The 27,619-nt window shown below is 35.8% G+C and overlaps 2 protein-coding genes across 16 annotated transcripts in view; one reads left to right on the plus strand and one right to left on the minus strand.

The window, feature by feature from the left end:
* Positions 1 to 533: 533 nt before the first annotated feature.
* On the plus strand, positions 534 to 26,353 carry WDSUB1 (WD repeat, sterile alpha motif and U-box domain containing 1). Of its 4 annotated transcripts, none has more exons than XM_058192120.1 (12): positions 534 to 731; positions 1,603 to 2,018; positions 3,193 to 3,377; positions 4,887 to 4,976; positions 5,699 to 5,792; positions 9,137 to 9,170; positions 11,869 to 11,909; positions 12,019 to 12,125; positions 13,537 to 13,716; positions 16,174 to 16,314; positions 21,858 to 22,079; positions 25,639 to 26,353. In XM_058192120.1, the coding sequence occupies exons 2-11, from the start codon at positions 1,621 to 1,623 to the stop codon at positions 22,034 to 22,036; spliced, it is 1,449 nt and encodes a 482-aa protein (XP_058048103.1). In that variant the 5' UTR covers positions 534 to 731; positions 1,603 to 1,620; the 3' UTR covers positions 22,037 to 22,079; positions 25,639 to 26,353. The 4 variants fall into 4 exon arrangements, with proteins under 4 accessions (XP_058048103.1, XP_058048112.1, XP_058048121.1 ...); XM_058192129.1 differs by having other exon boundaries at positions 534 to 725; XM_058192138.1 differs by having other exon boundaries at positions 534 to 640.
* TANC1 (tetratricopeptide repeat, ankyrin repeat and coiled-coil containing 1) overlaps positions 23,270 to 27,619 on the minus strand; it is a 165,410-nt gene continuing 161,060 nt past the window's right edge. For all 12 annotated transcript variants that reach the window (XM_058192090.1, XM_058192029.1, XM_058192070.1 and 9 more), the window contains one exon: positions 23,270 to 25,846. In XM_058192090.1, the coding sequence (XP_058048073.1) occupies positions 24,481 to 25,846 (1,366 nt within the window). In that variant the 3' untranslated portion in view covers positions 23,270 to 24,480. The remainder of the gene's footprint in view (positions 25,847 to 27,619) is intronic.

Genomic DNA, 27,619 nt, shown 5'->3' on the forward strand with positions numbered 1-27,619 from the left:
AGCCACCACACCTGACATATGTAGATGTAATTGGTAACACATCCACCCACACTTTTAAAGAAATGACTGTGCTACATCAGGAATACTTGGATCTGGCAACCCAACGGAACAGTTCAATACTTCAGTTATGAGTTTATGTTGCAATCATTACAGTCTTGAAATTTAGCCTGGAGACTGTTGAATGTCTGCCAGTTGAAAATCTGGAAACTGAACAGTTGGCCAAATGCAATTTCCTCCAAGATAACCTTTAAGTCGCAGCGATTTTTAAAATCGGTTTAGCTCAAAGTCTGCAAAAGACCCATCAGTCTTTAATACGGGCGTATTTATTGGACTATTACGGCTCGCAACCCTCTTTTCCCCCCATTTTGTGTTTAAATGCAGTTTCAGCCTGTGTCACGCCTCAACGTGCAAGTACTGTAACAGGATCGGAGAAAACCGGGACGGAGTTTCTAGACTTTGTATAGCATGGTGACGTCACGTCACCAACACGCCTCCTCCTTTTAATTTGCTTCCGCGTTCTGAGGAGACGGTCACGTGAGCACAGGTTCGCCCGGTTTTTAAACTGTGACAGCACTTCCACCTTTCCCCTCCGGAGAGAAGCGGTGGGCGTGGCCACGTGATCTTGTTTTGCTTCTGACAGGTCGGGTGTCCTCGCGCCGCGCCGCCTTGCTCAGTTCCTCGCGGATAGAACGGGCGAATTCCCGAAGGCGTCGCGCGGTCCGCAGGTAGAGGTAGGAATAAGACTTGAATAGAGTTGAGGGCCGGTTTCCCGCCCCCCTCCCCCTCCCCTCCCCGGATTGGAGGGCTGAGGCGTGACTCCTAAGAGTGCCAGGGGCCGCTTCGGGGCCGTTAGAACGAGAGCGCCCCCCGGTGGTGGGTGGTCCTCTGTTTTTCTGTCATAGCCACTCTATTCTGGGGTTCCCCTCCCCTCTTCTGGAAAGAGGAAACGGGGAAGGGGGTCTCTTAGTGTTAGTCTTAAGACCTCTGCCTTGAAAGTGTTCGTTTCCAAGTAGGTCCCTCGAACATGTGAAGCGGACAGATTTAAGTGTCAGGGACGTCAGGAAGCGATTCTGACGTTGCAGGTGACTGTGAGGGTGGAGGCTGCCAGCCTCTGTCTCTAAAGCAAAATCCAAATAGGCATTTATTTCCAGTGTGCCTGATTAATAGGAGATTAATCAATAGTAGATTACAGCGCCCATATGTTCTCGGAAAAAATAAAAAGACAAGTCTGGGGAACAAATGGGGCAAATCTGAAAGAGGTTTGTTTATAAGGAGAGAAAAAAGTTAACTGCTTATGTTCAAAACTTTGCTTTTACAAAGGGCAAATCAAGAGCAACACCAAAGAAAGAATTAAATTTAAAGGACGCCTTTCAAAAATAAAGAATAATGGATAGTATGCCATGTAATCCATAGATTTATAGTTTATTGTTTTGGGTTTAGCTTTTCACCTTTACTCTCGATTTAAAACTAGTGACAAAGCATCTTTTGTGAGGACTAATATTTTGGTAATGATAGATCAGCTTTCTTAGTAGAATGTTCAACGAAGTATAACTTAATCCAGAAATTACAAATCAGCCTGATTTTTGGTTCTCTTTATTTCAGGTAGCTTTATATCACCAAATGGTTAAATTAATTTGCACTTTGGCAGACCACAAAGATGATGTCAACTATTGTGCCTTCTCTTCTTCCTATTTGGCTACATGCTCCTTGGACAAAACAGTCCATCTGTATTCGTTAAACAATTTTGGTGAGGTACCTTACTCACCACTGAAAGGCCACACTTACGCTGTCCATTGCTGTTGCTTCTCTCCTTCGGGACATATTTTGGCTTCGTGTTCTACAGATGGCAACACAATTTTGTGGAATACTCAAGATGGGTTGAAAGTGGCAGTGTTGGAGCATCCCTGTAGAAACCCTCTAAGAATTTGTCGATTTTCCCCTGATTCTATGTATTTAGTTTCAGGAGCAGCTGATGGAAGTGTAAATGTGTGGAATGTTCAGACACTAAAATTGTATCGGTGAGTATATCAAATCTGTGCCTGTTAGAAATAATTTTTTTCAGAATTACTATCTTTATTTGTATTTTATGCTTAATATAATGGGAGAAGTTGCATTCCCATTTCTACTCCAATAAGCTGTTTTAGCCATGTGACTCAGTCCTCAAGAGAGTTTTAGGCCCAGTAAGTGTTGATGGCTTGGGAAAGGCTGATCAGGCTGTCTCATTTAGTGATAACGTTAGGACTGCTTCTGTGAAAGTCAGGGCAAACTTGAACTTCAATGGATTTAAGAGAATTCTTGAAATTCAAATATTGCAGGAAAGATTTTATTTCTGTGTCGTTTTTTTAAAATGACATATCCTTCTGTACAGTATTATGTTTAAAACCACTCTATCAAGTATGAAACAATGCAGTTTTATGTTGGCATAATTATTATTTTAGGTGTAAGATATCTCAATAAGAATGGTAAATTTTCTTGTGCTGTATTCATGTGAATCAGTCAACTCACTGGACATAATGCTAAATTGTGGCTCTAGCCCAGGAGTACTTACCTTCCCTACCAGTTCAGAAGTGCGTACGCCATCACTGAGTCTGATTTTTGATCCTCTGCGCATGTGCAGAAAGTAAAAAATGGGTTACTTCTTGGTTAAACATCTGGGCGGGTTGGCGGAGCATCGTGCTACCACCGCTACTGGTTCCCAGAACCACACGCCACTGCTGCTACCAATTCGCGCAAGCCGGACAGAACCGGCAGGATTTCACCACTGCTCTATCCCTCCTTTCCTTTGGTGCAACTGCAATATCCTGTTCTGAAGTTTTTGTTTCCATGAAACTAACAACTACGTGCCTATTATCTGAATTCTGGCATATCTTAGAATAAACCAATTACAAACTAAGTTAATGATTCTTGCTTACTCTAAATAATTATAATTAAGATTTAACGTAGTTTAGAATTTACATTTAATGTAAAATGGAGCAAAAAAAGGAGTATATGTAGTTTCCTAAATGTCTTTTAAATATAGCCCTGGCCTTGACAAAGAATTAACAATAAGTCTTGATATTTTATAATTATACAAATTAAAATGTTACAGTACATTTGTAGGCAGCTTAGATATTGCTCCTTTTAGTTTTAATTTTTTTCCCCAAACATGTAACAGGGTTTTAACTACCAAATTCTTTTATTCTTGCTTTTTAGATCTGGTAGTGTTAAAGATGGATCATTGGTAGCTTGTGCATTTGCTCCTAATGGAAATTTCTTTGTGACGGGATCATCCTGTGGAGATCTAACTTTCTGGGATGACAAAATGATGTGCTTATATAATGAGAAAGCTCATGATCTTGGTGTTACCTGCTGTGACTTTTCTTCAAGGCCACATTCTGGTTAGATAATTTACTATTTAAATAAATCCTTTTTTAATATCTTGTCAGTTTCAGCCTTAACTTTTACTTATATTCTTGTCCTTAGTATTTATAACTGATGAATATAAACTCCTTTTGAAGTTTCTCTCTAATTCCATTGTAATAGATTTAAAGCCACTTTTTTCCCCGTAAGTAATATTTCCTGTCTAGTGAGCTGTCTCTTTTGCAGTATGTATGGCATGTAAGCCCTATTGGTCACAGTAGGAGTTAATTCTTAAAATATATGCAGAGGACTGTATTGTGTAAAAAGTTTATCATACTCTTCTTTACCTTTAAATAATTGTGCTTGAAGTAGAAGATAACTTTGGCTGCAATTAAAATGTGAAATTATTTATTATTTATATATTTTTATTTGATTTAATCTCATTGTTTCACTTTTTAAGTAATTCAAGGCAACAATCATACATAATGCGGTTTGCTTTCACTGACACATTTTAAAAGGACAATAACTTTTAATCTCTCTTCATATGAAAGATGTCAAATTCAAAGCAATTAATTTTTTTTAATTTTTCCCTAATAAACGTGGTTTTGGAATTGCTAATTGGCTTCTACTTGAATATTCTATAGACATTTCAGCTAGTCTTATGATTATATATATATATATATATATATATATATATATATATATATATATATATATATATATATAATATTTTTAAGTTACCATCGTTAAAATTGGAATGAAAACTGTCCATTTATCCTTGCCTATTTGGGATTCCTTGTGTGGAATCCCAAACAGGGACATACCTAAACAGGTGTGTGAATTGGAGGGACTATATAGAACTATTGTTGTTATGTTATGGAAAAATGCTTCCATTCTAGCATATTTTATTGCTTTTGTGGAATACAAAGCTGGAAAATTCAAGAACTGTCTGATTTACAACACAAAACAAACTAGATATAGCTAGTCTTCAACTTTCAACCATTTGTTTAGCAACCTCTTGAAGTTTCAGTGGCAGAGAAAAAAGTGATTTATAATCAGTCCTCGCACTGACAGTTGTCACAGATATCCCCGTAGTCATGTGATCAAAATTTGGGCACTTAGCAATTGACATGCATTTATGATGGTTACAGCATCCCGGAATCATGTGATTGCCATTTGAGGCCTTCCCAGCTGGCTTCTGACATGCAAAATCAATGGGGGAAGCTGGATTTGCTTAACAGCCACATGATGCACTTAATAATTGTGGATACTCACTTAACAACTGTGGCAAAAAAGGTAATAAAATCAGGCATTCCTCATTTATCAACTGCCTTTGCTAAGCAACAAAAATTTTGGTCACAATTCTGGTCATAAGTCAAGGACTACCTGCATTACATATAGTCCACCAGATTTGTGAGTTATGCGAGGCAAACTTCTAATTATGCATAGTTTACTAGAAGCAGATGTTGAGAAAAACAGAAAACCTTCTTTTGTTATGTTTCTCATGCATTTCTCATGCATTTCTGAATATATATCTATTTTATCAGATAAGCAAGATGCTGATTATTTCAGAATGGCATCTTCTGGTCAGGATGGGATAAGTAAGATCTGGCTCATTTCATCTTCTGATTCTACAGGTATCTTGAATTTAAAAATGCTTATTTAAAGAATTATTTGCCTTTCCACTACTTGGATTTTTAATTAGGCCTTGTTCAAATAAACCCATAAGACAAAAAAAGTATCTTCCTGAACAAGTGAATAATCCTTTTTGATAATAGTATAAAAAGTAAAGGAAATAATTGATGGTACATTACAGTAAAGCAACATATTAAAAGCAATAAAAACAACAACACAGAGAGAAAGGTAAAGAAAGTAATCATTCTTAAGAGAGAGTGAAGCTTTTTCATTTATAATTATTATTCATTATTTTGATTGATATTAGAATGAGGGTTAAAAGTTATATTTTTCAATCATTAATATGAATATGAATTCATTAACATGCATTTGTTAATAATATCCAGTGGTGTATGGCTCTTTCAGATCAAATTATTCCCTATTTTGGCTCCAAAATTGACTCTAAAAAGCTTCCAAAGCACATTTGGGGGTGGGGGATGGTGGGATGATCAGAAAATTTTGTTATGAAAGTAGAATTTTTTGAAAATGTCTTCCATTCTATCCTATTCTTATTGCTGTCATGGAATACAGAACTAGAAAATTAAAGAACAGCTAGATTTACAACACAAAACACAACCTAGATACTGCATTGTGCAGTATATTTTACTTTGTACTCGAAGGTGACAGGGTTGCCATTTGATACAGAATATTTTCATTAAATATTTGTTCATCTTTCAATGTTTAGGATTTCACCTGAGATGTAGATGTACTTTAAGTGGACATACTGCCCCTGTTCTGGCTTGTGCTTTTTCCTCCAATGGGCAAGTTTTAGTTACTGGGTAAGAATCTTTTTTTAATGTATATGTTTTACTTCTGCAGTTGGTTTGCTCAGTTGGTTCTTAATTTTTCCCATTTCTGTATTTATAAAGATAGACCTTTATTTAGCTTATTTCTAAATTGATAAGTGCTATGATGCTATTGACAATACTGAGCATGACATTATATCCATCTTAGCTCATGAATCATTTTAAGGAGAAGGCTATTTGAAAACAGTGTGGAGCATTTGTAATGAACTCAAAATCATTATAGACCAATCTCCCAAATTTAAAAATGTAAGGAAAATATATTTGCAAGTTTTGTACCTATCATCAAACTTTCTGTGTGAATTAAAAGAAAAATGTGTGGATGGCATGCTTCCATTAAATACGTTTTCAAAACATGTTTGCAACAGAAAGTAAATATAAATAATCATACATTTAATTTGCAATATAAAAAAATGTTCTTACTCAAATGTCAATTGCTTTTGCAGAAAGGCTTATTCTACATTAATATAGTATTTCAAGGTTATGGATCAAGGCAGCTCTAATACTACTTTTCAACCAAGTAATAGATCAGAACCAGGAGTGAAATCCACTTACCTTTCCTACCGGTTTGGAAGTGTGCGCTCCGCGCTCGCACGTCACATGCACGCTTGGACCCTCTGTGCATGCGTAAATGCTTCTGCGCATGCCAGAGGGTCAAAACCAGATTACTTCTTGGTTAAAACCAGGAAATAATGACGTCCAGCCGGGTAGGTGCAGCCTCATGCTGCCGGCGCTATTGGTTCTCCGAACAATGTACCACCGCTGCTACTGGTTCGGCTGAACCGGTCCAAACTGGTAGTATTTCCCCCCGATCAGAACTACAGGTAGTCCTTGAGTTATGGCAGACCCTAGAATTATGGTCATAAGTCATGCCAGTTATTAAGCGGGCCACTACATGTGTCTGATTTTACACCCTTTTTTGCAGCAGTCACCACAACTAAGTGAACACAGTGGCCATTAAGTGAATCCATTGTCTTCAGTAGGCAGTTTTCCCGAAGAAAATGCTGGTTTTGGGGGGGAGGACATCATAAATTGCACCAAAAATGTAATCACCATGAAGACTGTTGGAATTTTGGGTTGTAAGTAAGGGTCCATCATAACTTCAAAGGGTCACTAAGCGACTGGTCATAAGTCAATGACTACTTGTACACAGAATACAAATCAAAGCCAACAAGTAAAATCATTTAAGAAGTATATTTTATTTTATTTTATTTTTTTTAATTTATTTATTTATTTTGTCACAACATCATACAAAAAGATTATATAGTATATACACATATAAACATATATAGGAAGAAGAAAAGAAAAACAATAGGACAGGAACGGTAGGCACGTTTGTGCGCTTATGCACGCCCCTTATGGTCCTCTTAGGAATGGGGTGAGGTCAATAGTAGAAAGTTTTTGGTTAAAGCTTTTAGGATTATGGGAAGAGACCACAGAGTCAGGTAAAGTATTCCAAGCACTGATGATTCTGTTGCAGAAGTCATATTTTCTGCAATCTAGATTAAAGCGGTTTACATTAAGTTTAAATCTATTGGTTGCCCTTGTATTATTGCAATTAAAGCTGAAGTAGTCTTTGACAGGAAGGACATTACAATAGATGATTCTGTGAGTTAAACTTAGGTCTTGTCAAGGCGACGGAGTTCCAAGTTTTCTAAGCCTAGGATTTCAAGTCTGGTGGGATAAGGTATTTTGTTGTTTTCAGAGGAATGGAGAACTCTTCTTGTAAAAATATTTCTGGACACGCTTCAATTGTATTGATGTCAGAGATGTGGTGAGGGTTCCAAACAGGTGAGCTGTATTCTAGAATTGGTCTAGCAAATGTTTTATATGCTCTGGTTAGTAGTGTGGTGTTTTTGGAAAAGAAGCTACAAAATTAGGTTTACAACTCTTAGAGCTTTTTGCTATGTAGTTGCAGTGGGCTTTGGCACTTAGATCATTTGACATGAAAACTCCAAGGTCTTTAACGGGATGGGGTCGTCTGTAAGGTAATGTCCATCTAGTATGTACTTAGTTTTAGAGTTCTTTTTCCTATATGTAAGACTGAGCATTTGCTGGTTGAAATTTGAGCTGCCAATTTTTAGACCAAGCGGTTAGATGGTCAAGGTCGTTTTGAATGATAGAAGTGTTGTCTGTGGTGTTAAATAGTTTGACATCGTCAGCAAAGAGAACACAATTACTTGAGATATGGTCACAAAGATCATTAATGTATAGAATAAAGAGTGTTGGTCCAAGGACGCTGCCTTGAGGAACGCCACTCTTGACAGGAACAGGTTTTGATAAAGCATTGCCAATTTTGACCACTTGTTGTCTGTTAGACAGAAAAGCAGATATCCATTTGTGGAGGGGTCCTGAGATGCCATAGGATGTTAGTTTAAGGAGAAGTTTATCGTGTACTACTGAGTCAAAAGCTTTGCAGAAGTCTATGTAGATTGCATCTATTGATTTGCCTTGATCTAGATTTGAAGTCCATATGTTTTGCAGTGGAGAAGTTGTAAGTTACATGATAACTTTTTCCTGAAACCAAATTGTTTGTTGGAGAGTAGGTTGTTAGTTTCTAAGTGTGAGGTAATGGATTGGTTGATGATAGATTCCATGACTTTGCAGGTGACGCAGCAAAGGGAGATCGGTCTGTAGTTTTCGACTAAGCTGGGGTCTCCTTTTTTGAAGATGGGGATGACTGTGGCTAGTGACCAAAGTTTGGGAAGAGAACTGGTAGTGAAAGCTTTATCAAAGATAATACTTAGGGGTTCAGCTATATTAATGGAAAGTTTTTTTAAGAAATATGCACATAGTCCATCGGGTCCAATAGAAAGCGATGGTTTTAAGTTGTGAAGAGCTTTACCAACGTTGTCTTCTGTGAAATCTATATGAGTTAAATCATCATAGTCATTGCTGGTTCGTTTGTGGAATGTTGGATATGTGTTATCGGAGTTAACAAAAACTGAGCCAAAGAAAATGTTGAAGAGGTTTGCTTTGACTGTTTCGTCATTGCATTCTTTGTTGTTAGAATCTTTTAGTGGTTTCCTTTTAGTAGAGATAACTACCAAATTCTTAATTATTGGATTCTCAGCTTTTAAAATGTTCAGCAGATTATTTTGATGGTTCTAATCCTCGATTTCTTTTCATTCCCTTTGAGTTGCAAAGGAGGTTATTGTAAAGTTAACTGTTCATAATAATCATTGCACTCTAGTACTGAGCTTCTTGCTCACTGTTTGCTGTTCCTATTATTCTGATTCTTGTACAATTAAAACCTTTTTTTAACTACTGAAGGATGAGTACTGATGCAGTTATGTTATTTCATCTTTTTTTCTTATTAGATCTGTGGACAAAACTGTAATGATTTTTGAAACTGTAAGTATTTAACTATCTAAGAGGGAAAGCCCTCGTTATGCAAGGATAACAATATATTAACATTCTTTTTTCTGTTAGTAGGCATTGCAAAAATTTCTTATTCGGTAACTCTTATTTTTATTTTATTCTATTTTAAATTGTAAAAAGTTAAGCAAAAGAGTTCTATACTTATAAGCCTAGTCATAAATCTTCTACACTTCTATAGGAGTTGGGCAACTAAATGTATCCATTTAATTCACATGTTTTAAATAGCATACAAACACTGAGCTTTGTGAATTAATATTGTTCCTGATTTTTCAGGTGTAGATTTTATTTGCCCCCATTACGTTGTCATTTTCATTTCTTTTCTATGGTGAATAAGTCTTGGTTTCAAGTTTTTATGTCTGAAAGAAAAGCAAAAAATGCCATTTTAAGCCCTCTGATCAATTTCATGTTTTGGGTTTTCTTAATCATTGTGAGATCCACTATGTCTTGTCCCAGCAATCCATCAGAAAATATAGATCAGAGTTACAGAAATTAAATATCTCCCACTAACACTATTTTCATTGCCAGTCTTCTGTATTTTTCTTTTCCTTTCTGATCCTCTTCTGTGGACTGGAAGGATGGATTTATATGAACTTAGCTTCTTGGGTAAGTTCATGTAAACATAAAATGGCTGACAAAGTTGGCAATTTAAAAAAAATAGATAAATACTTTCGGAGAGTTGAAAGTTGCCATAAGGAACTTGATTCCTAGCATTTTCAAATGCCAAACTAGTGTGTTCCATGGTAGGCCAGGTATTTGCTTCAGGTTTTTTTTTTCTTTGAATCTGCTTGTTATTCCACAGAATTATTTGTAAAAAATATTTAGAATGTTTATGTCACTAGTTGCATTACAGTTTCAAGTAGTTTACAGGGTGTAGGAAAAAAAGTTTCCCTTCTTGACAACCAGAAAATGCTCTGCTTCATTAAAAACTATATCTTTAACTCTTTTTTATTTTAAGATGGGTTATATATCCAAGGTCAACTATCTGCCAGTGGATAAATTTCGTCAGCCATTTACAAAAATTGATTTAGGGGGCTGCAACTTTCTGATGCAGACAAAAACATTTTGGGGGGGGCAGGAGACAAAGGCATTTTCAATATCCAATGTACTATTAATGTGAAAAGGATTGTAGTCTCAACTGAAACAAGATACTGTAGTATTTTTTTCTCCATACACTTTTTGATTACCTAGAGGAATATGTCTATCTTTAAATGATATTAAAGATTTAGTTCATTAAAGATGAACTAAAATGAAAAGTTTTAATTACTGTTAGTCCAAATGTCTTTGAAAGTTAAACATACAAAATGGGGATTTTGATATACCAAATTAGCAAGGTAGATTGTAAAAACAAGTGATGGGCAGATAGCAAGTTGTATAAGCAGTTGTGTGAAAGTGAATATACAATGAGATATTGTAGAATATTGAAAAATGAGCATGTACTTGTTATCTGTTTGTAATTTTTTTATTGCAAGCTTGTTTTTTTTATACAATCGTGGGACATTTAATAGTCAATTTTGGAATATTTCCCTAGTTTTTCTGAGATAAATTTGAGTACTGTATGTATAATACTTCAATGTCTTATTTTAGATAAATTTTAGAGAAAATTATGAATTGCAAAAATAATAAGAAAGACATATGGCGCCTTAAGAATGAACAAAATTATTATAGGAAGCTATATACTGACACTAGTGCTTTAAAGAAATAGCTTTCCCAATGGAAGTAGAACAATGTTTGTGAAGGGTAACATCTAGTGGTCAAGATGCTAATTACAGGATTTGTTATCCACTTACAGGTGGCAGCATAATTAATTCTAGTCACATTTATGTTACTTCTTAATATTTTTGAAGAGTATTTTAATTGTAAACAATCATATACACATACATACCTATACAAACATTGGATAGTGTTTTTTTCAAAAATGTTCTGCAAGAATGTCCCAAAGGTACTTTTTTAGGAGGCAACTGGACTGTCTTGTTTTTTTCCTTTTGAAGATGTTTTGCTTCTCTTCCAAAAAGGTTCTTCAGTTGTGACAGGATGGTGGGGAATGGAAGGATTTATATTCCATGCAGACAGCTGGTCATTTGCATCCTTTTAATGGGTCTTTGAAGCACTTGGAGGTTTATCTGTGTCCTCAGGGTCACCTGAGTGGTGCTCCTGGTTCCTGTAGTCTGCAATTTTTTTCCTCTGGAAATCCATTCCTACTCCCACAACCACTCAAAGGATGTTCATCCCAAATTGTATAGCTAAAAGTCTGTAGAGATTCTCAGTCATCCAGGTCATGGTTGTCCCAAAGGTGCTTTTTCGGGAGACAACTGGACTTTCTTGTTTTTTCCTTTTGAAGATGTTTTACTTTTCATCCAATAAGCTTCTTCAGCTCTGGCAGGACAGTGGGGAATGGAAGGATTTATACTCCTTGCAGACAGCTGGTCATTTGCATCCTTTCAGGCTATTCTGCAAGAATATTTTTCCTGTAAGCCCAGTTTAGTAAGGGATACCTGCAGTTTTGGAATTTTTTTCTGTGTTTGATAATGATTTACTGCAATTTTTAATAGATCCAGTTTCCTGTATTGTAGATATCTGTAAACATATTCTGTACATCTGTAGTCTTTGGATGTAAGAATGGTGTAAAGTTAGTTGTAAATTCCCTTATTTTTTATTTGTTTGTTTTGGACAGAACACTGGGAGTAACCTGCACATTTTGACTCAGCATACCAGGTAGGCCATTAGCATGTATTAGTATATTGCTATATAATATTATTATTATTAAATTAAGGATAGCATTTGAAGTGTGACATATATTTATCAAATAACTTGTTGTTTCTAGATATGTTACAACATGTGCCTTTGCACCAGATATGCCATTGTTTGCTACTGGTTCGATGGATAAATGTGTCCACATCTGGCAACTGGAGCCAGAACAACTTTTCACAGGTCAGTACCAAAACTTTTTGTCTCCTGCCTTATGAACATTATATAAAACATTAATTTGTTTTACATTCTTAGCACCCAAGTTTAAACAAGTTTTTATATGTAAAATAATGTTCTTTATTGCCTTTTGTCTCAAGTAAGGCTCCAAATAGAAGCCTTTCTCATCTAATCCCAAACCTCAATTAGAAATAATCAATTTGCTTCCAAGAAAAATTCCTATTCCATAATTTTTGAAACATACAGTTGGAAACCCAGTTGTACTTTTGGATGAAATTGGCCATCCGTTTTTATCCAACCAGGCTTAAATCACATGTCAGTTCACAATAGTAATCCAGGATTGAATCGTTGTGTTCTTACGAACTTTTCAATGAATGTTGTACTAGTGGCCAAATCAAGCAATCTAATCAATAACTATACAAGTTAATTATTGTAGCCAACCATCTGAAATAGGCTGAGGCTAGCACCTCACCTGCCCCAACCAATTAATTGCCCCACAAAATATTCTTACTGCTTTATCAATTTCTTATCACATTGGTATATAGGCATATCTAAAGGGATTGACATTCATTTGTACTTAAAGAAATTACCCAAGGAAGAACTCACGTCTGTTTCCTCAGTAGAAACACTAACCAATTTTTGTATCACCCTAGATGATTTTATCTTTACTTATAATCAAAGGCAAGTTATTCCGTTTATTTGAATTTATTATTTTTCAGGCTGGCAATTCAGCTTAGTAACTCTTGCCTCCTGGCCGCAGAGTCTCGAGCAAGAGTTTTTTATCCTATTGAAATTCGAGGAAAGATAGATTTTAATTGTATAATTTTGAACTGTGTACATCAGACTTTTTGATTGTTACTTGGTCTTTTAAAAAAGATTTAAAAAGATATCACATAATGAAAGCAGTATGGCAGTGCATTACCTATAGACTGTCCCTCTCCATTTATTGAGAAAATAGGATCCTCCAGAAATTGTACATTGGAAGAAGAGGATAGAGTGGCTGTTCTCATTAATTCACTCTTTCCTTGCTGCCCATGTCTTTATGATTTGTTACGCTGTTCTCACATATCTCTCAGCCTTCCAAAAGTACTTTTTTTGGAAACACAGATGGAAAAATGAATCAGATTTAAAAAAATTAAGTTATTTTAACAGCACAAGGAAACATATGTTGAACACATGTCTGGATCAATACATTAAAAGCAAATAATAAAGTAATATTTGTCTTCTTTTAATTGTATAACATATCAAGAAGATCTATGTTGTGTTGCATTTGCTAAAATGTAATGCCAAAAAAAAGGATAAATGTTATATTTATCCTCTTTTTTATGTGCCACCCTTCACACTTGGAGTAATGTTTTAATTATTTCTTTTAATATATGTTATTTAGTTATGTGAGTTCATTTTAATCTTTTCTCAGGAAGTCCTCTGATACGGGAATCAAAGATTTCTGTTGATAACTGGACAGAAGAAGATGTTTCTGTTTGGCTTCAAACACATAACTTGCAAGACCTAGTTGAGATTTTTAAAAGAAACAATATTGATGGTAAAGAACTGTTAAATCTTACAAAAGAGAGCTTGACTGATGATTTAAAAATTGGTAAGACCATTGAATAAAGTATTTTACAGTATAAAGTATTTAACAGAATAAAGTATTATTTAAGTTGAATATTCTGATTTAATCTGAACATAATTTATGCAAAAAAAAATCCAACCCCAGCATAGCTATTAATAACATGAATGGTTTTAGGAATTTGATTTTTTTATCTTATGTAGAATGCATTTCAAATGCATTTGAAAATGAATGATCTCCCATTTTGTTAGTCTTTTAATCGTGTTTACTATTTGTTGTACTACTAGTGAGAACCACAAAGCCATTTCACCAAATAATCTTTCTAAGTTTTAACAATCACTGTTAGTAAATAAATATATGAATATATATATTGGTATATATGAAAATTATCTGTGAGTTTCATACACATAGAAGTCACACATAATTTTTATAATAGTTCCCTTTTGTTCCATGAATTTTGTTGAATATTCAAGGGTACCAAAGTTTCCAAAGCTTATCAGTTGAGACTAATTAGATAATACTGATGATAAGCTTATATAAAAATTGAAATCAGTGGAACTGAAGATAGGCTGACCTCCCCCAAGTGCACAAGCACTTCGTGGAAATATCAACATAATAACATGTCAGTGAACAGGGACTTTTAATGACACCACTGAGAATTAATTACTAGCTACAAACAGGAAAATAAGAAGAAACTTGGAAGAGTTGATCGTAATGAGATCTATAATATAAGGTGGATAAACAAAATGTGAAATACGTTAGTTAGCAGAATTTGCTGATCTCCATAATTCTGATTAAGCTAACTGAATAGGAAGAAGGCAGGTGTACCTGTAGGTGTGTGTCATTCCTCCATTGTTTTACTGCACAATATTTCTCAGCATATAATTGTATATAAATTTGTCTTCCTGATGTTTAACTTGGTTGGACTTTGACTGTGATTGAAAACAGTTATGCAGGCCCTCTTCATCAAGATCACTATAGAACAGAACTGTGGTTAACTTTACTGAGTTTTTCTAATACCAAAACTTGAATTGTACAGTACTGAAATCTGAAATGCACTTTATTATCATTTTTAGTTTGAAAGAGAAATAACATTAAGAAATAATTGTGATACTTTATTTAAATTAATGTTTCCTGAGGCTGCAGTCTTAGTCTTAAGAGAAATCAGAATAAGTACAGGATTGCTTGCATTTTCCTAGTTCAAGCAGAATGCTCTGAGTTCAGGAAAGAAAAGTGAAATTCAGTTTCTTCTACCAACCTCTGAGGCTGACATGCTGCAACATCCAAAAAAGAGGAAAGATGTGCTGGAAATGTGTTGAATCCAAATACCTTCTGATGACTTGATATGGCGCATCCGTCCATTACCCATGCTATCACATAATTTGGATAGCAAGAAGGACAGCATAATTTTAATAAAATAAATAAATAAAATCTAAACCAATCATTGAGTTGGTTACATTAGAAAAGGTATATTTTTAAAAAACATGAAGATGATGCGAACATTTGTTCCTTGCTGGCCTGAGAGTCAGACATAAAAAATACAAAAGACAAGAACAAACTACTTCAGTTCTTTAAAAAAAAGATCTCTTTTTCCCATATCTTACTCCTTATCAGTAACCAAATTATAAAACTCATCATTCAGTTCAGCAAAAATCTATTAAGAGCTACAAATACTTTTGTCCTTTTAAAAAATAAAGCATTTCTCAGATTTAATAAACTTTGTATAAAAATAAATGAAATTCATAAACTGAAAATTAAGACAGTGAACCTTCTTTTATTATTTTATAGTAATTGCTCAGCTCTTGTGGTCTCCTTTTAATACTCTAGAAACATTTATTGGATGGGAAGATGACCACCAGGTAGATCATCAGTAATAATTAGGCTCCACCCTAATGAGTTCCTATCTAAATCATTTCCAAATTTGAAATAAATTTACATTGTCTTTTTTAAAAATTGAGTCTAGGGTGGATTAAAAAACTCTTTCATTTCTTCAGATAGAGATGATACTTGTGATATTTATTGCAATCATTTAGTAGAATTCAGTAAGTGAGCAGCAGATGAATCAAAATAAAACAGTATAATTTACTACAGGATTACTGAAGCAATCAGCGCATGTCTGGTTTTTTCAAACATTATAACAAAACATGGCCATTTAGAGATATTATTGGCCATGTCATGCAATACATGTTCATGCTTGTTTTCTTGGCTATATTTTTTTTTCTGTTTATAATGTCATTGTCACTTGAGCTAAAGATAAGTAGGCAAAAGTGAATGTAATGTTTTCATTTTATATTGTCCCTATTACTGGTAGCTTTACATAAGACCATTGTTTGAAGTGTTGTCTCTGCAAATTTAAGAGACATGATTTTAGCTTTTAATATTAAAAAACAGAATCATTTTACATAATTAGTTAACTGTATGTTCCCTTGTATTATTTTCCAGTTAGATCTAGTCACTAAGAAGTCTCTAATACGACTTTTCCAGAATCTTTAGGTCTTCGCAGTAAAGTTTTGCGTAACATTGAGGAGCTCAGGAATGAGATGAAATCTGCTGCTCTAGATATTCCTGATGAATTCCTGTGCCCTATAACCAAAGAACTTATGAAAGAGCCAGTGATTGCTGCAGGTAAGTATACTGAAGATGGCTTAGTTGCATATATTGTCTTGGTAGAGATTTAGTAATGAAAAATACATGTTTATAAAGCAAGTTCTGTGTATTCTTTTTCTATCAAAGGCACAGGGAAAACATTTTTAGTTTTAATTATCACCATATTGATTACATTCCTAGAAACCAATAGAAACAAACCATAGTATAATCATGATACAATGAAAGTCAGACAATTTGATATACTATATTATACATCATGGAGGGTGTGTCCAAGAGGTGGCGTTTCTATGTATTGCAGTATTGGCTGCCCAATACTGCATAATGTTCACATTTGTCATTTCCAAGACGCATGAAGGACATAAAGAACATCTCATTAATTCTGAAGCAAAATTGTGTGAAGCCAGAAGCTGGAGCTTTTCTCATACCTGATTATTAACACAGTTTTTGGATTTAAAAATACCGTTTGTTCTTTTAAAATGTTGAATTATAGGTAGTTCTCAACTTACAATCACAATTGAGCCCAAAATTTATGTTGGTAAGTGAGAAATTTGTTAAGTGAGTTTTGCCCCATTTTACGACTGTTCTTGCCGCATTTGTTAAGTGAATCACTGTAGTTGTTTAATTAGTAACACAGTTATTAAATGAATCTGGCTTCCCCATTGACTTTGCTTGTCAGAAGATTGCAAAAGGAGATTATATGACCCTGGGAAACTGCAACCATCATAAATGTCAGTCAGTTGTCAAGCATCCAAAAGTAAATCATGTGACCATGGGGATGCCTCTATGGTTGTGGGGAAAATGGTCATAAGTCTCTGTATTCAGAACCATTGTAACTTCAAATGGTCACTAAGTGAAATGCTGTAAATCGAGGACTATCTGTATTTTAAATTGTTTTGAAAGTTCAGGGATGGATTTAATGTTCTCAAATTGATTCCAGTTCTCAAACTGATTCCAGTATAAGTTTGGATGCATTTTACTGCTTCATTGAAAATTACTGTAAGTCAGTCCTTCCTTCCTTCCTTCCTTCCTTCCTTCCTTCCTTCCTTCCTTCCTTCCTTCCTTCCTTCCTTCCTTCCTTCCTTCCTTCCTTTTCTTCTTTTCCTTTCCTTTCCTTTCCATTCCTTTCCTTTCTTCTTTTCTTTTTCCCCACCCATCTCAGTCAGTGTCTCTGGGTGGCTTACAATTCAAAAAACTACAATCAAAATATTAAAGCATTTTAAAATAATAAAACCAATAGGAACAATAATCATAGAATACACACACACTTCAGACTTGCATATAATCTATGGACATATGATTGTCAGTTGAACATTGATAGGTTTGAATAATGGGAGGAGATTGCTTTAATCATATAAACAATCGCAACCTAGCTTCTTTAAAGCAGCATCCCTCTGGCAAAGGTTTATGGAATGGCTATCATTCTGTTCAGTTCTCCATTATGTATAAAGTTTGTAAAAACATAGAGCTCACGAGAACATAGGAACATAGACATTTTGTAAGGGAGCTTACAAGTTACAAAGGTGATCTGAGGTAGAAGAGGGGCATTTGGTTGATTTTGTGGAATGGTGTGGATTCTTGGCCTGGGGGTAGATTTGCTTGTTTGCTGAGTACATAGTCTGAACTTATAGATGTAGCTGACTCAGTAATCAAGTGGCTGCTAGTGGCTGGAACTGCATTTGTCAGCAAGCGGCAACCCCTCAGGCATCATTCCTAGGAAGAGATCAGGCAACAAGGAGTTTGTGATTAGAGTGAGCTAGCCAGCCAGCAACAGTGACCAAGGAATTTAGCTGGGGAGAAACAAGGCAAACTGAGATCTGACAGGGAAAATCGTCTGTAATTACCTGTCAGGAATGGATTGTTTATACTAGAGTGGTATCTTAATTGTACCTATTGCAAATAGAAACTTCTCTTTTTAAGGAAGGATAAGATCAGGATTGCTCAGAGCTTTTCATGAAACAGCTGATTTCCAAGGAGGGGAAGGCACAGAATGTTTGGGACCAGGATAGATAAGAAGAGGGCCACAAAGAGGAATGCTGGAGTGAGTACTTGGTGATATCCAGCAAAAAACAGTGGACAAACTAGGAATAGGTTTGTCCTCTGGAGCCAGCAACCAATTTGAACATGTGGACATGAAAATCAAGCTACAATTCCTGAGATAATTGAGTTACCTCAGGCTTTCCAAAATAATAGAAAGGACTCTCAACTCTGCATGGATCAACAAAACCAAAGCTTTTCACTGAAAAACAAAAGAAAAGTGCTGGTGATGACGAAACAATCATCCTTGCAAAGGTCAGAAGCAGATGTGTGTGGACCAGTCAAGTTATTGTGACAAGAGTGATGTCTTTTTGGTGAACATATTTAGGACTTCATAGAAACATTCCTGTGGCTCATGCATTCATTCTGGTCACTGGCCATGCCTTCTTATGCATATAGGAACAAATCGAGAAAAGAATAAAAGTGATGCTATTGTGAGGGGTTATATCAGATAACCAGTCTACTTGCCAAAATGATCATGGGGGTTTTCCAATTATCCTGATTTCTACTTGGAATTTTACTCTGCCCAAAGTCAGAGTAAATCAACAAATCCCTGTTCTCTCTCGCTGACAACATCAGGTGGAAAAGCACAAAATAATCTGCTGTCTTGGACTTGCCTGTTGACTATTTGCATGCCATTTACACATTGTAATACAATTTTTTTTTTAATTTGAATTTATATCCCACCCTTCTCCGAAGACTCAGGGCGGCTTACATGGTGTTAAGCAATTACATTTGCTTTTTTACACATTACACAATTGCACATTACACAATTACATTGTGTTAAAAATAACTGGAAATATGCATCAGGTTTGAAATTAAGTTGGATTGCCTCCCATAAGTACACATTTTGATTGTCAGTAACGGTATACAGAGTGGGATTAAATTTTGCTTTGTTGACAGAATGAAGCCTCAGACATTCAACCAGACCATTCTAGAGGGATTAACGATCTGGACAAAGCAAACTCCAGATCATTGAATTTGATTCACTTTTTGGCCCAGACAAATACACTGAACTATTAAAGGAGCTAAGACTTTGTTTCTCTCATAGTTCTCTTCCCCTTGTTGCCCTGCACCTACTCAATGGAACTGCCCTGCCTTTCCAGCACCATAAACCTTTTCATGTATTACTGTTGCTTTAAAAAAATCATTTCTATCAATACTTGATATCAAAACAGGATGCTTCATAATTCCTCAGGATATTTGAATAAATTAATAAGGATTTAATTTTAGAAATTTAAGAATGATTAATGAATTCTCAGTTTTACAAGTTAAGCATTGCTTTTTTAGCTATTTTATTTTACCCACTGCAGCCTTTGATACCATGCCAAGCTTTAGTCTCAAAGGCCCTATGAACTTAGTAATTAGTTTTGGAGGTATAAAGAACCCAAAATGGGTTGGGAAGTTAAGTTATTTCTGCTGAAGTAGGAATTAGGAAGCTGTGAATCTCCATATTGGTATCTTCCCATCCTATTAGATCCAGCAGGTGAGGTATGCTGCAGGTCGTGTCTGCAAGGGTGTGCCATCTGGTAGGATTAAAAAGACTGTTATGGTGCCCACTCTCTGGAATACCATCTCCCAGAGATCAAACTCACCCTAAACTTTCTTGCTTTTCATAGGGCCTTAATAACCTGGTTTTGCCATCAAGCTAGGAGTCCTGATAATATAGGATGAGCCCAGTTCCTGGTTATATCAATTGTGGGATGCAGTGAAAGTCTTCTGCTCCTATTTTATGCTATTTAAAATGTTGGTTATTGATTTTACTCTATATTTAATTTGTTAGCTGCCCAGAGTCATGTTTATGGGATGGGTGGCCATATGAAGTTATACCAAAAAAATCTTCCTGAAAAATAACTATTGTAGCTAAGCACAATGGAAATGGAGACCCCACATTTGAAAGCCCAGGTTCTTGATGCCTGCATTAAGGAAAGCTATATCTGAATGCAGCATGCATTAAATTATTTCATTCTTATTTCAAAAGGAAGGTGAGGGAAAGTAGATTACAAATTTCTAAATTCTTTGGAAAGTCTATGTGACTTAAATAAGTAGGCAACATCCTCTACAAAAATTGGCAGTACAGTTATACATTATTTCTTTTTCTTAGCAGAACTGAATATCGCCTGGTAAATGCATTTATCTCCTAGTCACGTCACAATTTTGTGCTTCTGTTTTATACATGAAAAGCTTAGGACACAAGGGACTCTCTGTAGCAGTTTTGATTATTCCTTTGACAGCTTTGTGATGAGTTTTTGGAAATTAATTTTGAACTCAGGATTAAAGTAACAGACTCCGCATACTGAGAATTCTAGCTCACTTATAACTAGGAGTGAGATGTGTTTATCCATCAGTACAAAATGTTTAGTGACACTTGTTTATTCCGTCATTTTAATTTCATGGAAATCAGATTTCCAGATGAGAAAATATTCATATTGTCTGATGAATGACTATATGGTATGTGGTTCAGATATATTTGATTGGAATACAGTATTTTAATTCTTGCACTATCTTAAAACAGTGAGATAGCTATTGCTATATATAACTACACCACCTATTATTTATATACTATAAATTCATATTACTCTCTCTCTCTCTCTCTCTCACACACACACACACACAGAGCGAGAGAAAGAGACTCAGTTTATTTCTATCTGGCTTGTTGAAAAGGTGCATATATTCAAATGATCGCTGCCTCTCCATTTTTGTCAAAACTGCATTTTTTAAATTTTGGGGCAAAGGCTTCACCTATAATTATAAAAATGTCCTTCTAGTACATAAAAATTGTAGCCTTTAATGAGGCTGTCATCTGTGAGTATAATACACAGGACTTGGTTTTTAGGGAGCTGGGAAAAGACATGATTTCCCTGTTTACATACTGCAGGTGAAGAAAATTTCAATATTTGACAATAAACCTTGTACAGTCCAGATCCTGCAAAACAGGCATTTAAATTACCAAGAAAGGCCTTCTCACATAGCAGAGTCCTCTGCAATAGTGGGCCTTCACATATTGAGCCAGCATATCTGATCCCAGCTTGGTATAGATGTATGTATTATGGCAGTGCAAAGCTATTTGGATCAGTTTGCCATGCTGTGGCCTTTCAAAAGCTCTGCATGGCTGCTTCAGGAGCCGCCTCACAGGATCTGAATAAGAATGACTAGTCAGACAGCACTTCCAGTCTGAATTGCAGCCAAAGCAGCAGGAGCCTTCAGTGTGGCTGTAAAAGATGTAAAAGACATGACAGTTTGTCACTTTAAGCAGTGGTGCTGAATTATTTTGTGTAATATGAAAATGTATTTAATGAATTTTTCTACATTGTACTAATATTTTACATCTGTACATTAGTAGATTCTTATTGAGTTAGAGTCAAAGGATGCAGTTACAAAGTTCAAACTGATTTCTTCTAGATAATATATGTACATTTGTGTCTATTGATACAAAGTTGGTCCATTTCCTATCTGAATAGACTAGATAGCTTAATGAATGATTTACAAAGCACGACTGTTTTCAAGAATGCTGTTTCTTTCTTTAGATGGCTACTCCTATGAGAAAGAAGCAATGGAAAATTGGATCATTAAAAAACGGCGTTCTAGTCCAATGACGAATCTCCCTCTTCAGAGACTTGTACTTACCCCAAACCGAACCCTAAAAATGGCTATTAATCGTTGGTTGGAAACTCAGCCAAAATATAATGAAAAGCATGCACCTTAAAGACTGTCATCTTTTTTCAAAATTAGAGGAAATGAATCTAAAGGTATGTAAAACATTTCAATGATGAACCTCTTTCTATTGATACAGTGCACTTTTTTTTAACCACAGGGTAATTGATAATATTAGCTCAAGTACTTTGATCCTTGACAAATGTCAGCTATTTGTCACAAGTGATTTAAGTGTCTGTTACTGAATGAAATCCTGGCTGCGGTGATATTTATATTAAAATGGATTCTATGAGTCCATGTGTCCAGTGGATTCTTTGACATAGGACTTGGTTTTGATTAAGTATGCATGGGATGGAAAGTAAGTTTTATTAATTTCAAGACACTATATAGCTTGTAATAGATTGAGCTCTGTAATAAGTTATTTAATAACCAGTAAAGTAATTATGTGACTTTTCCTAACTTGATTTGGATATTAGAGCGTCTCCAAAACTCCTGGGCTCAGCCCATAGTAGACCAGAAGTACAGAATTGAGGCCAGAGAGATACACATTTTTCTGTCCCTGTCCTGGATCTCTGAGTGTACATATTTACGTTCCTGTTTATTCCAAAGAATGTAGGAACACCGTGGTTCTGACAGAGAGCATCAGGCACTTGATCTTTGGGATCAAAAGATTTGCCTGTCTTGCCCAGCCTTCTTCCAAATTCCTTTGTGAGATGGGTCTGGTGTCATGTTTTGTTGAGCTCAGAAAAAGCTAGCACAAGGAGCAAGAACCTGACGTTAGTTTTCCAGTTCCGAGTGCACTTGACCCTGTGTTGTTAGATTTTGCATGACCTGGTAAGTGTTAATGGCAGAATAACTACTGCTTACTACCAGCCCTGAAACCATGTTCCTTTTATTAGCAGTTAAGTCTTCAGAGGACTATGATCAAGAATGAAGGAAAAAACTTCCCAGACTATGCATAGTTTAATTAAAAGGGCATCTCACAATCAATTATAACTTTGTACAATTTCAGTGCACTCCTATTTCAGTGCCTTTCCAGATGTGCAGCCTAGATAGAAAGTTGTCAAGTCAACCAAAGTTTTGGCATGGAATAATTATCAACTCATTGAAACCAGTTGTTGAGTTGATCTACAGATATTAAACACTCATCTGGGTTCCAACAACTTTTGGAAGACAGAAGTAATCAATGCAGGTTGTTCATATATTTTACATTTGGAATGGATCCTAATTAAGCTTGCATTAGTGATGACCTCTCAACTTTGTGCTGTAAAACTGAACCATAAACTATATTAATAATCTTTTATTTAATAAGAGAAAAATACAGTAGCTGTGCAAAAAATAGATCTACAGAACAAGAGAATAAGATTGTACAAATACCAAGATAAACAATAAATAAGCTACAGAATAGATTTAGTCATTCCAAAACAGACTTTTTAATGCTTTTTTAAAAAAAAATGTGTGAAGTTGTAACGTAACATATATTCTGTACATATGGAAATAATTTGTTAAAGGGGCTACAGAATTTTCCAGCTTATACAACCAGCCTTTATTACTTATAGGAACATCCCTTACAAATGTGCCTCTTCAAGAACAATTTGTAATTTAAATAGATATTTCCTACTGCATATTGAGGAAAGTATCAATGGCCTTTATGTAAGCTTCTCCCTCAGATAGATATTAGATGTTTTATAAAAATACTCTATGAGCTGTATTTCTCTTTGTTTTTCTGATATAACACCTCAAAAGATGTTTAGATAAACTATGTAAAGTGCTGATTGTATGTTGTTAACTTGTCATGTGACTCAGTGCAATAACAAAGATGTTGAATAAAATGCATGCAAAATTTTACTTGTTGCCTTGCAATAATGATAGACAGCCTCAATTGCCTGGAATAAGATATCACTGCTGAATATTTGTAGAGATGATATAAGTTATATTTTCCAGGTTTATAAAAGTGGGAGAATAACAGTCAATCTTCCTTCTAAGAAAATACGCATTGACAAAAGTAAAGGTTCTGTGGGTTCCATCTTCTGGAACCAATTAATCAAATTTAAACAATAAACAATATACATGACCAAACAAAGTGAGTTTTACAACACAATCCTATAGTCTGAGAAGTAAATTATACTTATTTCATTGAGACCTAGTCCCCAGCGACTTTATATACCACTGCAGCTTCAGGACTGCAGATTTTTAAAATAATTTTTTTTTAAAGAAAATTTAGTTTGCTATAACTGCTGCAGGCCACGTAAATCCAGACTTGCAAGGTTTGGCATAAATGATGGAACTTTTCAATTGTGTTAACGAACACCTTAAGAACATATTTCAAAAACAGTAAGGATAGCTGGGTTAATGTTCATATTGCAGCTATAAGATGACATTTTTTGTGATACACTTCCTAAAATATGATTAATAGCAGTAACCTATATGCCACTATTGCCATACGTTTTACAACCAAAAGCCATGGTTCATCCCTGTTATTAATTTGCAACAGAATCATACATTAGATTCTACAAAAGATCGCTTTGGTTTTGTAGAAGTGATGTGACTTGAATGAATGTCTTTGCTTAGCTGAGAATGCTGTTTGGAGAGAGCTTCCTGATATAAATGAGCCACTGGCTTACCTATCCTGTTATCTTGAGGGCTGGCAGATGCTTGGTGCTTTAGTTCCTCCAGTTCTTTAGATTGAGTTCCATTTTGAAGATTGTCTCCTATTATTAGGGAAGAGGGAGAGAAAGATGAACCCTGATTTGCAGAGTTGCTTGCTGCTGTTTTGGAAGAAAACTCACAGCTTGCAGATAAAGTTGTCCCAGAACTCTTCAGGACCCCTTCTGTAGCTTGGCTGTGCCAACTGCGATTTGAGGGGTTCAGCTGCTGCTGTTGGAAGCGTACAGTTTTATCCATGATTCCCATGAACGGAATACTGCGGGACCGGTGTTCGGCTGGTCCACTCTGACCAAGCCCAGCTTTGTTCTCCTTGAGTCGAGTGTCGAGATTTTGTCCTGCCATGCACTCAGAAAAGCTGCTGCTAGATGACAAACTGCTTGTTGAGCTGGAAGGTGCCATGTTGACAGAAAGTAAACTGGTACTACTTTGCTGCCTTAATTCACCAGTTCCTTGACTTAATGATGGAGGAGGATGCACAGCCAGCTTCTCATGTGTTTTGGACTTACTCATGAAAGAAGATCCTTTGTCACAATGCTGCAAGTAGGGAACCTGGCCAGCTGCTAATCTCTCATTGAAAAGTGCACAGCTACTGCCTGATGATACTGTGTGTGCCCCATCTAAATGCTGTCCTTTATTGTTTGGAGTCATATGGTGTCTGGAAGTCACAGGGCTTGGAGGAAGATACTGGAGGTGCTGAATCTTTGTGCCAGTCTGACTAGAACTAGGTCTTGCTCCAGCCTGGGCAGAATTCAGATGCTGATTGGTTTTTACTATCTGAGCTTGTTTCGTGGGCTGCACAGACAAGCCAGGTTCTCGCATATATGCACCGCTGGCTCTATTTGGAGGAGATACAGGTCTAAATTTCTGCTGGGTGCCTTCCTGAGGGTTTCTGCTACAAGATAAAGAAGCCTGGGAAAGTGGCAATCTTGGCCTAGCTGGACCAGGTTCCTGTTCACATAAAAATTCCTCCTCTTTTATCTCTTCCAGGCTGAAGTGATCCTGCACCAGTACTTCACCCTCGTAGTCAGAGTCATTGCTCGGCTGCATCGCCTGAAAACACTGCTGCTTTTGTTGCTGCGTTCTCTGAAGCTGTTTGCACTCCTCTTCAACTCGAACTAGCAGTCTCTTGATTTCTTGGTTTCCAGGGCACAACTTTATGGCTTCCCGCAGATCCGAGAGGGCTGCCTGAAATTGCCTGGAAAAGAGGAAATCCAAAAAACAATGAGCTTGGCACATTCCTCTTTTCACAACCACAACAAGCCACAGTATATTTATTTTGGCAGTTCCTTATATATTTTATAACCCACTTGTAAATTCCTTTCAAGCGTAGCACGATAAGCTCCTGGCCTTATTTCCCAAAGTAGTTTCAAAAAAAGCAATCACTTGTCAAAAATGCCTATAGCGATAAAAGAGTTTTCGTGAAAGAAGCTTCTTTTGTGCAATGGGCTTCCTTCTGAAGGAGATAAAGGACACTTAGGTACAGTCCAGGATGGTCCTGAGGAGTCTGGAAAGGCTCCCCTGCAGGACTGTAGTCTTCTCCTTAACATTGCGTTCCTGTGTACATTTCATACTATGATAAGTTTAGGATGTGCTACAATATGCATCTGGAGAGCAATCAAAAATGTAAAATAGTAAAATGTTTTATGTTGATGAATAGTGTAAAAATAAATTTAATATATAAAATAAAGATAAGATAAATAACTTCGTAAATGTTCTCTTCTATGAGCAACAAAACAGTATAAGCTGCTACTCAAAAATACAGGAATAGGCCTCAAAACTCTTTCAAAAATTACTGACAAAAAATAGAAAACCTAACCCTATTAAATAAATATGGAATAATACTGTAGTAATGTTTTAATAACTTCCTGTTATTACCTTTAAATGATATAAAATGCATTTGTTATCTTGGCATCTAGTTTTTAAAATGTGGCTCCATGACTCAAAAAAGCTAATATATTGCAGTTTTAGACAGAGCGTAGCCCAGTCCAAAAAATGTACCTCAGTTTGGAAGGAAATAGATACAGTAGTGGCCAAAATTTTGGGAAAAGTGTATTTTTGAGGTTTGATGGCTAATAACACCTCTTTTTTTGGAGTAGTACCATAAAATTATATATCAATGGAAAGATAGTTTAATCACAAATGTAATACTTTTCAACCTTTCTTTGAGAGATAAACGTAGCTTTTTTCGTGGAATTCTAGATTTTAGGCCAAATTCCTGCAGTCTCCTTGCACTTAACTTTTTTAAAAAAAATTTTTATTTACATTTATATCCCGCCCTTCTCCGAAGACTCAGGGTGGCTTACATTGTGTAAGGCAATAGTCTCATTCTATTTGTATATTTATATACAAAGTCAACTTATTGCCCCCACAACAATCTGGGTCCTCATTTTACCTACTTTATAAAGGATGGAAGGCTGAGTCAACCTTGGGCCTGGTGGGACTAGAACCTGCAGTAATTGCAAGCAGCTGTGTTTAATAACAGGCTTCTTACAGCCTGAGCCACACCGCGGCCCAACTTCACATTGCATTGCACCATTTCATGTTGTATAGACCCAGATGATTTTCTTCTGTCACGTAGGCACACTCTCTTAATTCTTCTATCATCACTTGCTGTTATGCATCTTTTCCTGCCTTTACCAGTGTGGTTTTGTAGTGACTGAGTCTCTATACCTCTTCAAAAACTTAGAAATGCCAGATTGTTGGGGGTTAAGTTTCCACCAATTTGTCTTCTAATTTCTTTATAACTGTAGCCTTGTTCACTTAATAATACTATTTTACATCGCTTTCTGAGCGACCAGTCAACTCTTTGCACCATTACTTTAATTTTATTACATTTTACAACCTCACTAAATGAAAGAACACCAAAAAACCCCAACCAATTTGATCACGATCACATAACACACTGACAAATGTCCTCCTCTCAGCTTCAATACATGACATAAATAATTGAATCCTACTGTAATCTAAT

This window comes from Ahaetulla prasina, chromosome 1 (assembly GCF_028640845.1).
Source record: "Ahaetulla prasina isolate Xishuangbanna chromosome 1, ASM2864084v1, whole genome shotgun sequence".
Classification (NCBI taxonomy): domain Eukaryota; kingdom Metazoa; phylum Chordata; class Lepidosauria; order Squamata; family Colubridae; genus Ahaetulla; species Ahaetulla prasina.

Excerpts from the sequence above, each read along its gene's own strand:
- WDSUB1 (XM_058192120.1), top strand. The coding sequence starts at position 1,621 with ATGGTTAAATTAATTTGCACTTTGGCAGACCACAAAGATGATGTCAAC. Across the intron at positions 11,910-12,018 it reads ATTTTGACTCAGCATACCAG|ATATGTTACAACATGTGCCT; the intron begins GTAGGCCATTAG and ends TGTTGTTTCTAG. Across the intron at positions 16,315-21,857 it reads AGAGCCAGTGATTGCTGCAG|ATGGCTACTCCTATGAGAAA; the intron begins GTAAGTATACTG and ends TTCTTTCTTTAG.